Source organism: Mchenga conophoros, linkage group LG23, assembly GCF_057382185.1.
Source record: "Mchenga conophoros isolate Kocher_MC1m ecotype Shallow Benthic linkage group LG23, M_conophoros_male_GT1.1, whole genome shotgun sequence".
NCBI classification, from domain to species: Eukaryota; Metazoa; Chordata; class Actinopteri; order Cichliformes; family Cichlidae; genus Mchenga; species Mchenga conophoros.
The window spans coordinates 51,771,784-51,784,301 of record NC_140547.1 but is presented as its reverse complement, the minus strand read 5'-3'; the positions used below and the strand labels follow the sequence as shown (position 1 = coordinate 51,784,301).

Genomic DNA, 12,518 nt, shown 5'->3' with positions numbered 1-12,518 from the left:
GTTGAGGTTCTTCAGTTTTCAAGGATTACCTGGTCCTGGAGAAATAGGGAACAAAGGCGACTAAGGTGACTTTGAATGTGGGATTGTTGTTCAATTCAATTTTATTTATATAGCGCCAAATCACAACAAAAGTCGCCTCAAGGCGCTTCATAGATACAGAGAAAAACCCAACAATCATATGACCCCCTATGAGCAGCACTTTGGTGACAGTGGGAAGGAAAAACTCCCTTTTAACAGGAAGAAACCTCCGGCAGAACCAGGCTCAGGGAGGGGCGGGGCCATCTGCTGCGACCGGTTGGGGTGAGAGAAGGAAGACAGGATAAAGACATGCTGTGGAAGAGAGACAGAGGTTAATAACAGAGAGAGGTCTGTTAATACATAGTGAGTGAGAAAGGTGACTGGAAAGGAAAAACTCAATGCATCATGGGAATCCCCAGCAGTCCACACCTATTGTAGCATAACTAAGGGAGGATTCAGGGTCACCTGGTCCAGCCCTAACTATATGCTTTAGCAAAAAGGAAAGTTTGAAGCCTAATCTTGAAAGTAGAGATAGTGTCTGTCTCCTGAATCCAAACTGGAAGCTGGTTCCACAGAAGAGGGGCCTGAAAACTGAAGGCTCTGCCTCCCATTCTACTTTTAAATACTCTAGGAACAACAAGTAGGCCTGCAGAGCGAGAGCGAAGTGCTCTAATAGGGTGATATGGTACTACAAGGTCATTAAGATAAGATGGGGCCTGATTATTTAAGACCTTGTATGTGAGGAGCAGGATTTTGAATTCACTTCTGGATTTAACGGGAAGCCAATGTAGGGAAGCCAAAACAGGAGAAATCTGCTCTCTCTTTCTAGTCCCTGTCAGGACTCTTGCTGCAGCATTTTGGATCAGCTGAAGGCTTTTCAGCGAGTGTTTTGGACATCCTGATAATAATGAATTACAGTCGTCCAGCCTGGAAGTAATAAATGCATGAACTAGTTTTTCAGCGTCACTCTGAGACAGGATATTTCTAACTTTAGAGATGTTGCACAAATGGAAGAAAGCAGTCTTACATATTAGTTTAATATGAGCGTTGAAGGACATGTCCTGGTCAAAAATGACTCCAAGGTTCCTCACAGCGTTACTGGAGGCCAAGGTAATGCCATCCAGAGTAAGAATCTGGTTAGATACCATATTTCTAAGCTTTTCAGGGCCGAGTACAATAACCTCAGTTTTATCTGAATGAAGAAGCAGAAAGTTAGCGGCCATCCAGGTCTTTATGTCTTTAAGACATTCCTGCAGTTTAACTCATTGGTGTGTGTTATCTGGCTTCATGGACAGATAGAGCTGGGTGTCATCTGCATAGCAGTGTAAATGTATGCTATGTCTTCTAATGATGCTGCCTAAGGGAAGCATGTATAGTGTAAACAGAATTGGTCCTAGCACTGAACCCTGTGGAACTCCATAATTAACCTCAGTGTGTGAAGAGGACTCTCCATTTACATGCACAAACTGGAGTCTATTAGATAGATATGATACAAACCACTTGTTGGTGAGTATTTTAGAAATTGCTAATCTACTGACATTTTTCCCAGACAACCAACTCTGGAGTTTACAGAGGATGGTCTGAACAACAGAAAATAAACACAGTGAGCTGCAAAATGTTGCTGCCAGAGGAGAACAGCCAGACTGCTTTGAGCTGAAATGAAGGCAGCAGTAATTCAAATAACCACTTGTTACAACCAAGGTATGCAGAAAAGCATCTCTGGATGTGGAGAAAATCACAACTAATGGGTGGGCTGCAGCAGAAGACCACACTGGGTTCCACTCCTGTTAGCTAAAAACATGAGTTACACAGGCTCCCCAAAACTGGAGTATGTCTGGTCTGATAAGTCTAGATTTAGTTTCAAACCTTCAAATAGTAGGTTGGTGTAAACAACATTAAAGCTTGGGTCCATTCAAGCTGCTGGGGATGGATAATGGTGCTTGGTACCTTTGCACTTCTGAGCTCTTAGCTCCAACTGAACATCCTTTAAACACCACGACCTACCTGAGAAATATTGTCCATTCTTTATGACCACAGTGCACCCATCTCCTGATCACTGCTTCCATCAGTCAACTCAAACTGCTTTCTTCAACATAATGACTTCACTTCAAAGCCAAGAAAACATCTTTGGGATGCGGTGGAACAGGAAATTCACATCATGGACGTGCAGCAGACAAACCGTAAGATGCTGGACCAGAATGTCTGACGATTTTTTCCAGCACCTTGTTCAATCTGTGCCACGAATAACTGAGGATGTTCTGAAGACACGAAAGGGGTCCAACCCAGTACTTGCAAGGTGTACCTAATAAAGCATAGAAATCTCTGCCTTTCATGAAACTTTTGGTTTATTATGATGTTTAAATGCAAACTTAAACATAAATTGTATCAAAGCTCTTGGTAATAAAAAGACTAAATGACTGCTCTTTTACAATATCAGTTTACATGATAGTAAATAAATGAAAACGGATACAGACGCACATATAAGTGAGTTTGTTTGAATTTGTATTCATAACACTGTTTTTGATGAATTTCTTTCAACCATCTATTTTTGTCACATCTGTTTTTACTATTTGTTCATCTAATTTCACAGATGAGATAGAGGGATACTTGTTAAGCAAACATTTGATGGCAAATGGCTCTTAAATGTGAATATTTTGCTCTTTTTCTGTCCTACCTTATGGCAAACTGTATAAGCTTTGGGTTGAAGCATTGGTGGACTTTCTAAAAGACATTTGAGGATGTTTCTTGTTGCTAAAGCTATAGTGACTGGGCATATCTGAACATTAAGAGTTTTAAGGCACCAAAAATGAACTTTAGTCTGTGAAGATCAAACTTATTCCAATTTGTGATCCTCTTTTTCTGAGTGACTGCACTATCACTGCAGTAACTGCCAAGTAATTCATGTATGAAAGAATAAATCAATAAGACGCTGCTGAGCATTTGTCTTTCAAAACCACATCTTTTTATTTCATGCACAGCTGAGAACATAAACCACAACAGCACCTCAGAGTAACTTTACAGGTTTGACAGCACCAGTACAGAAGGCAGTTTTAATTTGCTGAACAGCAGAAAAAGAAAATAACCAAACTGAAAAAAAAGAAAGCATTTAAGATCAAGCTGTCACCACTTCACCCTCAGTTACGGGCTTTTCTTCTTCCTTTTCGGAATCAGAGGAGGAAGAAGAGGAGGAGGAGGAGGAGGAGGAAGAAGAAGAGGAGGAGGAGGAAGAAGAGGAGGAGGAGGAATCCTTCTTAGTTTTGGACTTCTTGGACTTTTTAGATTTCTTCTTTTTAGCAGAGCTGCTGACTGCAGCCTCTTCCCTGCTACTAGCATTTGAGTCAGCCTGGATGGGGGGTTCCTCCTCCACTTCAGGAGCTTCTGGGGGGGCTGATTGATTAGAGGGAGCGCTTTCTTGTTTTGCAACTACTTCTTGTTTTATTATTTCACCCTGTTCCAGAACGTCATCTTCTTTAGTTTGTTGCCCTGTAAACAAAAAGACATATTTTAGAGGTTACAAATATGCCTTTAGTCTGTTAGTTCCTGTTACCTGTTTATGAGTTTGCTGAGAATCAAAAATATTTGGTTTAATGGTGATTGATTAGCTTTTGAAAATAATTATTAATTGGATTAAGATGTAGAGTTAAAATATGGTGTTATTGCAATGGTCTAGTGCATTTTAGTGATGCGGCTAGCTTTAAAGAGGTAGTTTAGAAATGTTGGGAAATGTGCTTATTTTCTTCCTTGCTGATGCCTAATGCTAGTTAGTGTTGGCACCAAAAGTATCAGTGGGTGACACTATGAAAGCTTTTTTATGCTACTAAAAAAGAAAAAAGGTGAAGACTTTTGGTTAATATCTCCAAAGTTTTACTTAATGACTCAGTATTTTGAAATTTTGACCATTCAAATTTTCAGATTAGAGTCTCAATTTTTTTTAAAATAAATAACTCAAAATTTCAAATTTCAACTTTACTCAAACTTTGAGTTATGCATCCCAAAACTTTGACTAAACTTGAAATTTTAAATTAGGTATGTTGAAATTTCAAGTAAATAACTAAAATTTCAAATTTTCAGGTACAAAATCAATTCAACTCAGAATTTTGGTTAATATCTCAAAAAAATCTGACTTAATATTCACATTTTGAAATTTTGATGACTCAAAATTTCAAGTTAGCTATCTCAACATTTTTGAGATAATGCCTCAAAATTTGAAGTTATGTATCTTGAAATTTCAAATTAATAACTTGAAATTTTGAATTGGCCAACTGGACATTAATCCAAATTTTGTGGAGGACTTTTTTATAGTAGCAGAAATCAGCTTCCATAGTACACAGCTATTTGTACACACACACACACACACACATATATACACACACACATATATGTATATATATATGTATGTATATGTATGAATGTATCTAAGTAGGTGATTCATTATTTTCTTTTTGCTAAGCTAAGTTAAGCTAACTGTCTGCTAGTTATACTTAAGGGACTAAAGTAAGACTTGTAACTACCTTCTCATCTAATTCTTGGCAAGAAAGTCAGTAAGCATACTTCCCAAAACTGTTAACTCAGCCCGCAGTGATGCGAAGGTAGCATTTAGATTTTTATTTTTGATTTACTATTTTTCTGTAATTTCCTATTTTTGTTCACATTTAGAGTCCTAAAGGGAAGACAAGGGTCAGATTCTGGTATCTTTACTTTGTTTCCTGTTGGAGTGGAGTCATACCAAACTGAACGCATCATAGGCAGTAACTGACCCAAGTCTTGTTTAGCGATATGAATCTTGCTGATCAGGTCTCGGCACGTGGATGCGTGACAGACACGTTCATTGTGATTTAACTTTTTTTTTTCTTGGCAGATCCCAAACTTACCTTGCGGTATTGCATCCGTTAAAGCAAACTCTGCGCTGTCAGGGAAGAAAAGCATAAAGAGCTAACACACCAAGTGGGAAATAAGCACACAGTGCCAACATTCACATGGTGTTTTCCCTTAATGTTGAACCGTAAAACTACATTAGGTAAAGATTTGCAGGCTAAAAAAAAGCCCTTACCAGGAAATTACAGACATTAAAACACAACGTGGTTTCACCTTAAAGCAACAATACAGGAAATATAAAGAGAATAGTGCCTCTGTTTTCATTCTGAACTACTTATTTTATAGCTATTTTGTTACCAACTGCCCTCGCCAGAAATGCTTTTAACAAATAATCAAATTTATTAAAGATTTATTTTCATTTTCTATAACTAACTGAATTAAATTAAACAAATGACAGCAGATCTAAAGATCTGGTTTCATATAAGATGTCAGTCCTTTGGGTAAAAGTGCTGTGTTTTACTTATTATGTATGGAGGTAAAGCACCACATGACTAAACAGACACTCTGTTCTGCCAGCAGGCAAACCTGTTTTATACCCACAACAGGTTTAAAAGTAAACAGGATGCACCTGCCATCATCCTTACTTTTCAACATCATCAAATAAGCGAGAAAGAAGTTCTTGGTACTGTTCGAGTTCCTTCTCCAGCTTCATCTTGACAGACAGCAGGTTTTTGTTGGCGTCTAGCTGCAGCTCCACCTGTTCCCTCACGTCTCCGAGGTCCTGCTGCAGCTTATGAATGATCTTGTTGGATGGCTCCAGGCGATGACCATACTCCATTTTGATGTTTTTCAGGGTTTGCTCCACAGTGCGCAGCTACCAATGAAAAACAAACCTTAAGAATACTCGATATTGATATTTTGTTCATGTTTTCTGTTTCTGTGTCAACCAAAGACAAACGTCAATCTTGTCCTGATATTGAGATTGTGTTTCTTTTGTAATGTACTGCATTTGTACAGTCTTGTATTCACTCTTGTGCGCTTACCTTGTTGTTCTTGGTCTGAATCTGAATTTCCAAAGTTTGCTTCTGTTTCTGGAGATCTTTGAGCTCATTCTTTCCAGACTCCAAGGCCTCAGTATTCTGGGCCTCTTCCACCTTGATGGTTTCAAACTGGGGGAGAAATAATATGATGAAAACAGTGAGAGAAACTGAGACAAGGAAGCACATCATTCCCAGCTTTAATCTTCCATACCTTGTCTTTGTACCATTCATCTGCCTCCTTCAGGTTCTTCTCAGCCACTTTCTCATAATGTCTGCGGACATTCTGGACAACGTCACTCAGGTTGTTGTCCTGGGACTTAATCTCCACTGTCACATCTGAGTCCTTGATCTTCTCAAGCAGAGAATCAACCTCCTGCAAGACAAACACAAGTTACAAGTTTCACACAATATAGCACTGAGCGTGTGACTTTTAACATGCTGGTTTTCCTCCTTACTTTCTTGTGTTCCCTCTTGAGACGCTCAAGCTCATCATTAACCATTTTGATCTCTTCCCTCGTCTGGTCGCAGCTCAGTTTGGTATCATCTTTGGCCCTCTTCAGATCCTCCAGGTCCTTTTCTAATTCTTTGCATGCCTTATTCTCATCATCCAGCCTGCATCAACAGAAGGAGCCTGGCTTCAAACTTCACAAACGCTACAAATGCTATGTTGCTGTTACAAATTTGTCGTTTATTTTCTGAGCCCTTGCCTGGACGGCATTCACACTCACTTGTTCTTGAAGTCTTCATTTGCCAGTCTGCTGTTATCAATCTGCAGCAGCAGCTTTGCATTGTCATCTGTGATGTCTTTGAGCTGATCAAATAAGGATATGCATTAATAGTTAGAATTTAAGATTACATTAAAGAAAGTATAGTCAGAAATTTATTTGCATGTTAATTCCAAGAATGAAAGAAAGAAAGAAATCTGACCCACCTCCCTTTTGAGGTTATCCAGGGGTTTCAGGATTCCATCCCAATCACGCCCCTCGGGTACTTTCCTCTTGGCCAGGATGTCGTCGATCTCTTTCTGCAGATCGTTGTTCTCCTCCTGAAGCTGCTTCACTCTGTTCAGGTAGCCGGACAGCCGATTGTTCAGGGTCCGCAGTGTCTGCTTGTCGTCACCGGGAGCGACGAGAGTTTCCGGGGCGCTCGGAGCCTGGGAGGCTACGGGCTTGGCAGCAGCTTTCTGGATGGGAGCCGAATCTTTTTCTGTCTGGTTGCCCAGCACTTTGCGCAGCCCATCCAGGGTCGACACGGACGCCTTGGCACCCCTTCCCCCGGCTCCACCAAACATGCTGGCAGCGCTGTTTGAAGGCATGATGATCGTTGCTGGATGAAAGAGTGAGAGAGAGCAGACACTGACACCGAGCGTCTAAGGCGCCTGATGGAGGATGCAGGTAGTTCTTATACTTGTTTTTTCGCACGAATCCGCCCCCCAGAGACGCCATTGGCCCCGGTGCTCCTGGACAGACTGGTTTAGAGTCGAAATTCAAGTATTTCACGTTGACCCTTCCATTTAATATCGCACTTGTCCTCTCGTGATTGGACGCACGCAGAGTTTGGGGCAGGTGAGGGGTTGTACCTGTCCACCTATAAAGAAGGTGATCTGCAGGGCTGCAGGCGCCTTCTCCCCTCACCTGTTCAGCCACACTCCAGCTCTTCGCTTCAAGCTTCAGTATGTCCAAACCAAGAGACTACAGCAGCCAGTCCTACTCCCCCAGCAGCAAGAAGCCGCTCAGAAGCGTCCCGACCGACAGAGTCGATTCATCGGGAAAATCCAAGGAGAAGAACGAATTGGTTGGACTCAATGACAAGTTCGTCGCGCTCATTGAAAAGGTTTATTATTATTATTATTATTATTATTATTATTATTATTATTATTATTATTATTATTATTGTTGTTATTATTGTTGTTGTTGTTGTTGTTATTGGGTTGTTGTTTTTGTCTTTCTTGTTGTTCTTATTTGTCATAGTGCAACCTTTTGGTTTATAATGACATGCCAAAAATGCTTAACTGGGTAACAACAGTTGAATAATAAGTAAATAAATCCAAATCTGATGAATAAGCAGAGACAGAATAAATAAATTACGCGCACACACAAAAACATCCTGTTTATTTGTCCTTCCGTCTCCGTCTTCGAGGATTATGTTTTTTGTTATATTTAAATGTTACAAGTCTGCGTCTGCGCGCTTTGTTTTTTACATTTTAATTATCATTAATTTTTGGATTTTTCACTTATAATTATTTTTCTTTTTAAGTGCTTTTACTGCGATTTGAAAAAGTGCAAATGGCCCATGAATAGTGTTTCCTGTCGGCTCAAACCAATTATGTTACCGGAGGCCACAAAAAACAAGTCTATCTGCAGTTCATTTTCTTCATATGCACATAATCAGAGATAGGCCTGCACGTAGGATGCCACCTTGTGGAAAAATGAGAAAACGTCAACGTCTAAGGTCAGCAGTGAGTCGCCATTATCACGTGCAGTATGGAGATTAAGGATTCCACAGAGACACATTGTTGTGATGCATTCATACCCATGTTGTCTGTCTGTGTCTTGTAGGTGAAAAACCTGGAGAATGAGAAGAGAAGACTTGAGACAAAGCTGAAGATCCTCAGGGAGCAGGAGGACTACAACGGGAAGGTTGAGTATCTTGTGAAGCAGCTGGAGAACGAGCTGGAGCAGCAGATTGAAAGCTTGAAATCCGACCAGAACAAACTGCAGCCTGAGCTGCAGGAGATCCAGGACGAGGTGGACAATACCAAGGAAAGGTCAGCAAATCACAGGGCGGCTGATTTTACTGAACATGTTGATTGTTGCAATAAAACTTGTAACTTCATCAGTTTTTCACCTTTTTATTTGGAATTGGTTTCAGGTATGAAGACCAGTTGCGCCAGAGAGGTGACCTTGAGAACGACTTTATTGTGTCTAAAAAGGTACTGTGAGCTTTAAAGTTTTATTCATCACTGTGTCGTCACTGGAGGCACATGTATGTATATTTAATGTGTGTGTTACAGGAAGTAGACGAAGGCCACTTGGAGGCAGTAGCTCTGGCTGTGGATCTTGAGGACCTGATGAGAACAATGGCCTTCCTCAGGCTCGCATTTGATGAGGTAATGAAAGTGATGAAAATCCACTTAGTGACACTGAATTAACAGTATTGGTAATTACAAATGACAGGTGGTCTAATAAATTTGGTGTGTGGGTCTTTTTCTTTGTCTCCACAATAACTCACTGTCTCCATGTCTGCCCCTGCAGGAGATCAAGGAGCTGGAGTCACGCATCCAGAACAAAACAGTGGTCCTACAGGACAACACCAGACGTTCTCTGGACATGGACCAGTTCATCAAGGCCGTTGAGAATCAATATGCTACCATGGCTACCCGCACCAGGGAAGAGGCTGAGCAGTGGAACCAGAGAAAAGTATTTTTCTATGATTGCTTATATGACATTCAGTCTTACCGCAGATGTTTTGAGTATTTGACCTCCCTGTTCCCACTTTAGATGGAATCTCTGGTCCAAACTGTAGGAGAGCGCGAGCAAGAAGTGCGTGACATAAAGAGGGAGATTTCAGACTTGCTGCGTCTCATCCAGAGGCTTACAGCAGACCTGGAGAGTCTCAGAAGGAAGGTTGGTTCCCCTTAGATACATTATTTGGACAGTATTTAGTCAGCACGCACGTTGTCCATCTATTCACTGCTGATGTTATCTTATCTCTGTTTTCCCATCAGGAAGAGGCCCTCATGAATGACCTGGATGATGCTAGAAAAGAGGGTGAGGAAAATCTCAACAAGGCCCGGGAAAATATCGCTCTGCTGGAAGATTGTTTGAAGCGGGCCAGGCAGGACTTGGCTTCACTGATCCGTGATCACCAAGAGCTGCTGAACATCAAGCTGGCCATGGACATCGAGATCAACACCTACCGCAAGCTGCTGGAGGGCGAGGAGCAGAGGTATGTAAGCAGAGGGAGCATCGAAAAACCAAAGAGAAAAAATAATAATAAAATACCGTATTATCTAAATGTAGTGCTTGTACTAATATCTGTGTCTGCTCTATCTCCAGAATGAGCTACCTAATGCGCCAATCAGGTGAGAACCTTTGTTGTCTACTGACACATAAGTGTATACATTTTTATTCTTTATTTTACTAATTCTGTACAAATTTCCCTTTAATAAAATCAAAAGTCTATATCTTCTAAAGACAGTGGTTCCCAATAGTTGTGGCTCAGGATCCCTTATCGTGTTCTTTACTCAGGAATAGTTGAGTGAAAATATGAGTGATGATTTTATTCGTCCTTTTTTTTTAGTGTGAATATTGTTGGTGCTAAAATTGCAAAAACGGAGTTCTGACACTTGCAGAATATTGTCCTCCAAGCCCCAGTGTGGGATCTGAGCTCTAGCTTCAAAACCACTGAATATAAAGTGATTCATTTCTTTCTAATAAACCACTAACAAAGCTTTGTCATCCAATAATGCATTACTGCTGATCAATGTGACTATTTCACGTGTCCAAAAAGGCCTCAATTTTGGTCATCCAGTAAACCAGTGATGTCAGTAGAAACCAACAGAGAGAGTTAAATAAAGCAAAACGTTAACACATAAAAAAAGATCAATCTAAATTGAAAAATCAATCAAAAGCGAGCCAAACCAGTAACATCCATTTCACACATATCAGCATTCTCATGCTTGATTAATTTTTTTCATCCTACTAAAATCAAACCTCTTTTTTGCTCAGATTTCTAAAAACAAACCAACCAATCCAAGTCCTTACTTGCACGCAGACGTTCACCTGCCGCCGACGCGATACGTGCCAGCCAAACCGAAAGCCACCGAACCCACCCCTGTCCGGGATATCGCCGTCACCACGCCCACCATTGCCCCGGACACCACTATTGTCCCACCAGTGTCCCCTGCCACCAAGAAGCGCCTGTTGATCCGGTTGGAAGTGGAAGAAGGCAAACTTGTGTCTGAAAGTTACCAGTACACTGACTGATTGACTGGGACTGTCTGTCATGCCTCTGTCTACAGCGTTAGAGTATGTCAGCTCAATCAGTCAGAGTCACCGATGGGGCTTTAAGCCTGTCCCAGCTGACATGGTGCCAGAAGAAGTGTGCCTGAGCTGGTCCAATCCATCACAGGCCGATATCCGCAAACTGTGAATCAATGTGAATAAAAATGTGAAACTAATTCAAACGAAGTTAAATTTATTTAAATTAAATATCCAGATTTTTTTAAATTTGTTTTTTATATATAATAATCTTTTTTAGTTTGTGTGCTTTCTGGAAGAGTGAGCAGTAACAGCAGCTTCCCGGCAGGTTGAACGTTTGCCTAAAAATTGTGCGTGAATGTGTTCGTGTCAAGCAGTGTTTCTGGAAATGTTTTCTTTTCTTTGTTCGCATTCGTAAAGGCTTGTGGTGCTCCATTGTAGTTTTTGTTTTTTCTATTTCTCTTAAACATTTGTGAGCGAAATAGGAATCGGGCAGCTCTCTGTAAAAACACTGCAAAGGTTTCTCAGCGACATCAGCAGCAAAATAAGGAACTTGGAGGTTTAAAGGTGCAATTAAAGGAGTGGAGAGGAGATATATGCATACGTTTCTTCATAGAGTGACAACAGGGCTTGGAATGGCTTTTCATGCAAAAACAAATCAGAATATTTCAGTGGTGCTGTAAGCTGTGCATCTTTACACAATGCTGCAAAGGGATGTTTTTTCTTATGTGTGTGGGACTTCTTACCTCAGCTTATGCCAAAGTGACATCTATCATTTGGGTGAATGTGTGCAGCGCAATAGCAATAAAATAATTCATGAAGCAAAAATGATTAATGTGTCTGCTGTCTTAATTTCATACTTACTAAGGCACAAAATTATATAAACATATATCCAACCCAAATTCTGGAATTAACCAAGGAATGATCTATTATCAGTGCAGTGATTCATATGTTTCAGCTGACAACAGGTGGTTTACTAGCTGGGCCCACGTCCTCATTTTAGGTTTGACAGCGTTTTGTAGTAGATAAAGGCGAGTGGCTTAAACATGAATTGATCTGCGGTTTGGCCTAACAGCTATTCAACACAGTAATAAAACCTGGAAGGATAATGGTGAAGAATCATCTGTGAGACAGAGATTTGATTAAATCAAATTGTAAGAAATCAACAGTAGAATTCAAAGTTTGGTTTAATAGTGAATGTAAGAACATTTTCATGCAATGTACGGCCTTAAGAAAACACTTATCAGTGAAGCCAATGAGAAGGTTTCAGTTTAGGGAACATAAATATTGGCGTTGGGAGCAGTGGAAAAAAGTTGTTGCCTGATGAGTCGGTTCAGAAGAAAAGTGACCAGTAACGCCTACCAGGCAATCCTGTAGGGGCACTGGGGCAACTACCTTTTTTGGGGGGCACCTTGCCCTCTGACTCCTGTGGATATTCATCAGCCTGAGCTATTTAAAATGAATCATGTCCAACTTATGAACAAACATCTTTTGAAAGCTGCGACAGGGTCTCTACATTCACGTTGGAGCATTAGCAGACCCACAGAGCCACATTAATGAGACATAATGTCACATCCCTGGCATTGTGTTGTCTTTGTTCTGCTACTCCAGGTTTCTAGTTTCCTTATTTCGTGATTTCGTGTCTCTTCTCTGTTCTGCGTTT

General features: G+C 40.7%; 2 protein-coding genes across 3 annotated transcripts; one reads left to right on the top strand and one right to left on the bottom strand.

Annotated features, from left to right (window-relative positions):
- Positions 1 to 2,965: 2,965 nt before the first annotated feature.
- On the bottom strand, positions 2,966 to 7,262 carry LOC146548303 (keratin, type I cytoskeletal 18-like). Its single transcript, XM_085265378.1, has 8 exons — positions 6,805 to 7,262; positions 6,602 to 6,684; positions 6,329 to 6,485; positions 6,085 to 6,246; positions 5,877 to 6,002; positions 5,478 to 5,707; positions 4,890 to 4,924; positions 2,966 to 3,501 (listed from the first exon to the last, which is right to left on the bottom strand). The coding sequence occupies exons 1-8, from the start codon at positions 7,186 to 7,188 to the stop codon at positions 3,131 to 3,133; spliced, it is 1,548 nt and encodes a 515-aa protein (XP_085121504.1). The 5' UTR covers positions 7,189 to 7,262; the 3' UTR covers positions 2,966 to 3,130.
- A 37-nt stretch (positions 7,263 to 7,299) lies between these two features.
- LOC146548302 (intermediate filament protein ON3-like) lies at positions 7,300 to 11,686 on the top strand. 2 transcript variants are annotated; one of them, XM_085265380.1, is made up of 9 exons: positions 7,300 to 7,706; positions 8,432 to 8,640; positions 8,745 to 8,805; positions 8,887 to 8,982; positions 9,128 to 9,292; positions 9,374 to 9,499; positions 9,601 to 9,821; positions 9,932 to 9,957; positions 10,650 to 11,686. In XM_085265380.1, the coding sequence occupies exons 1-9, from the start codon at positions 7,548 to 7,550 to the stop codon at positions 10,859 to 10,861; spliced, it is 1,275 nt and encodes a 424-aa protein (XP_085121506.1). In that variant the 5' UTR covers positions 7,300 to 7,547; the 3' UTR covers positions 10,862 to 11,686. The 2 variants fall into 2 exon arrangements, with proteins under 2 accessions (XP_085121506.1, XP_085121505.1); XM_085265379.1 differs by having other exon boundaries at positions 10,604 to 10,746.
- The last annotated feature ends 832 nt before the right edge of the window (positions 11,687 to 12,518 follow it).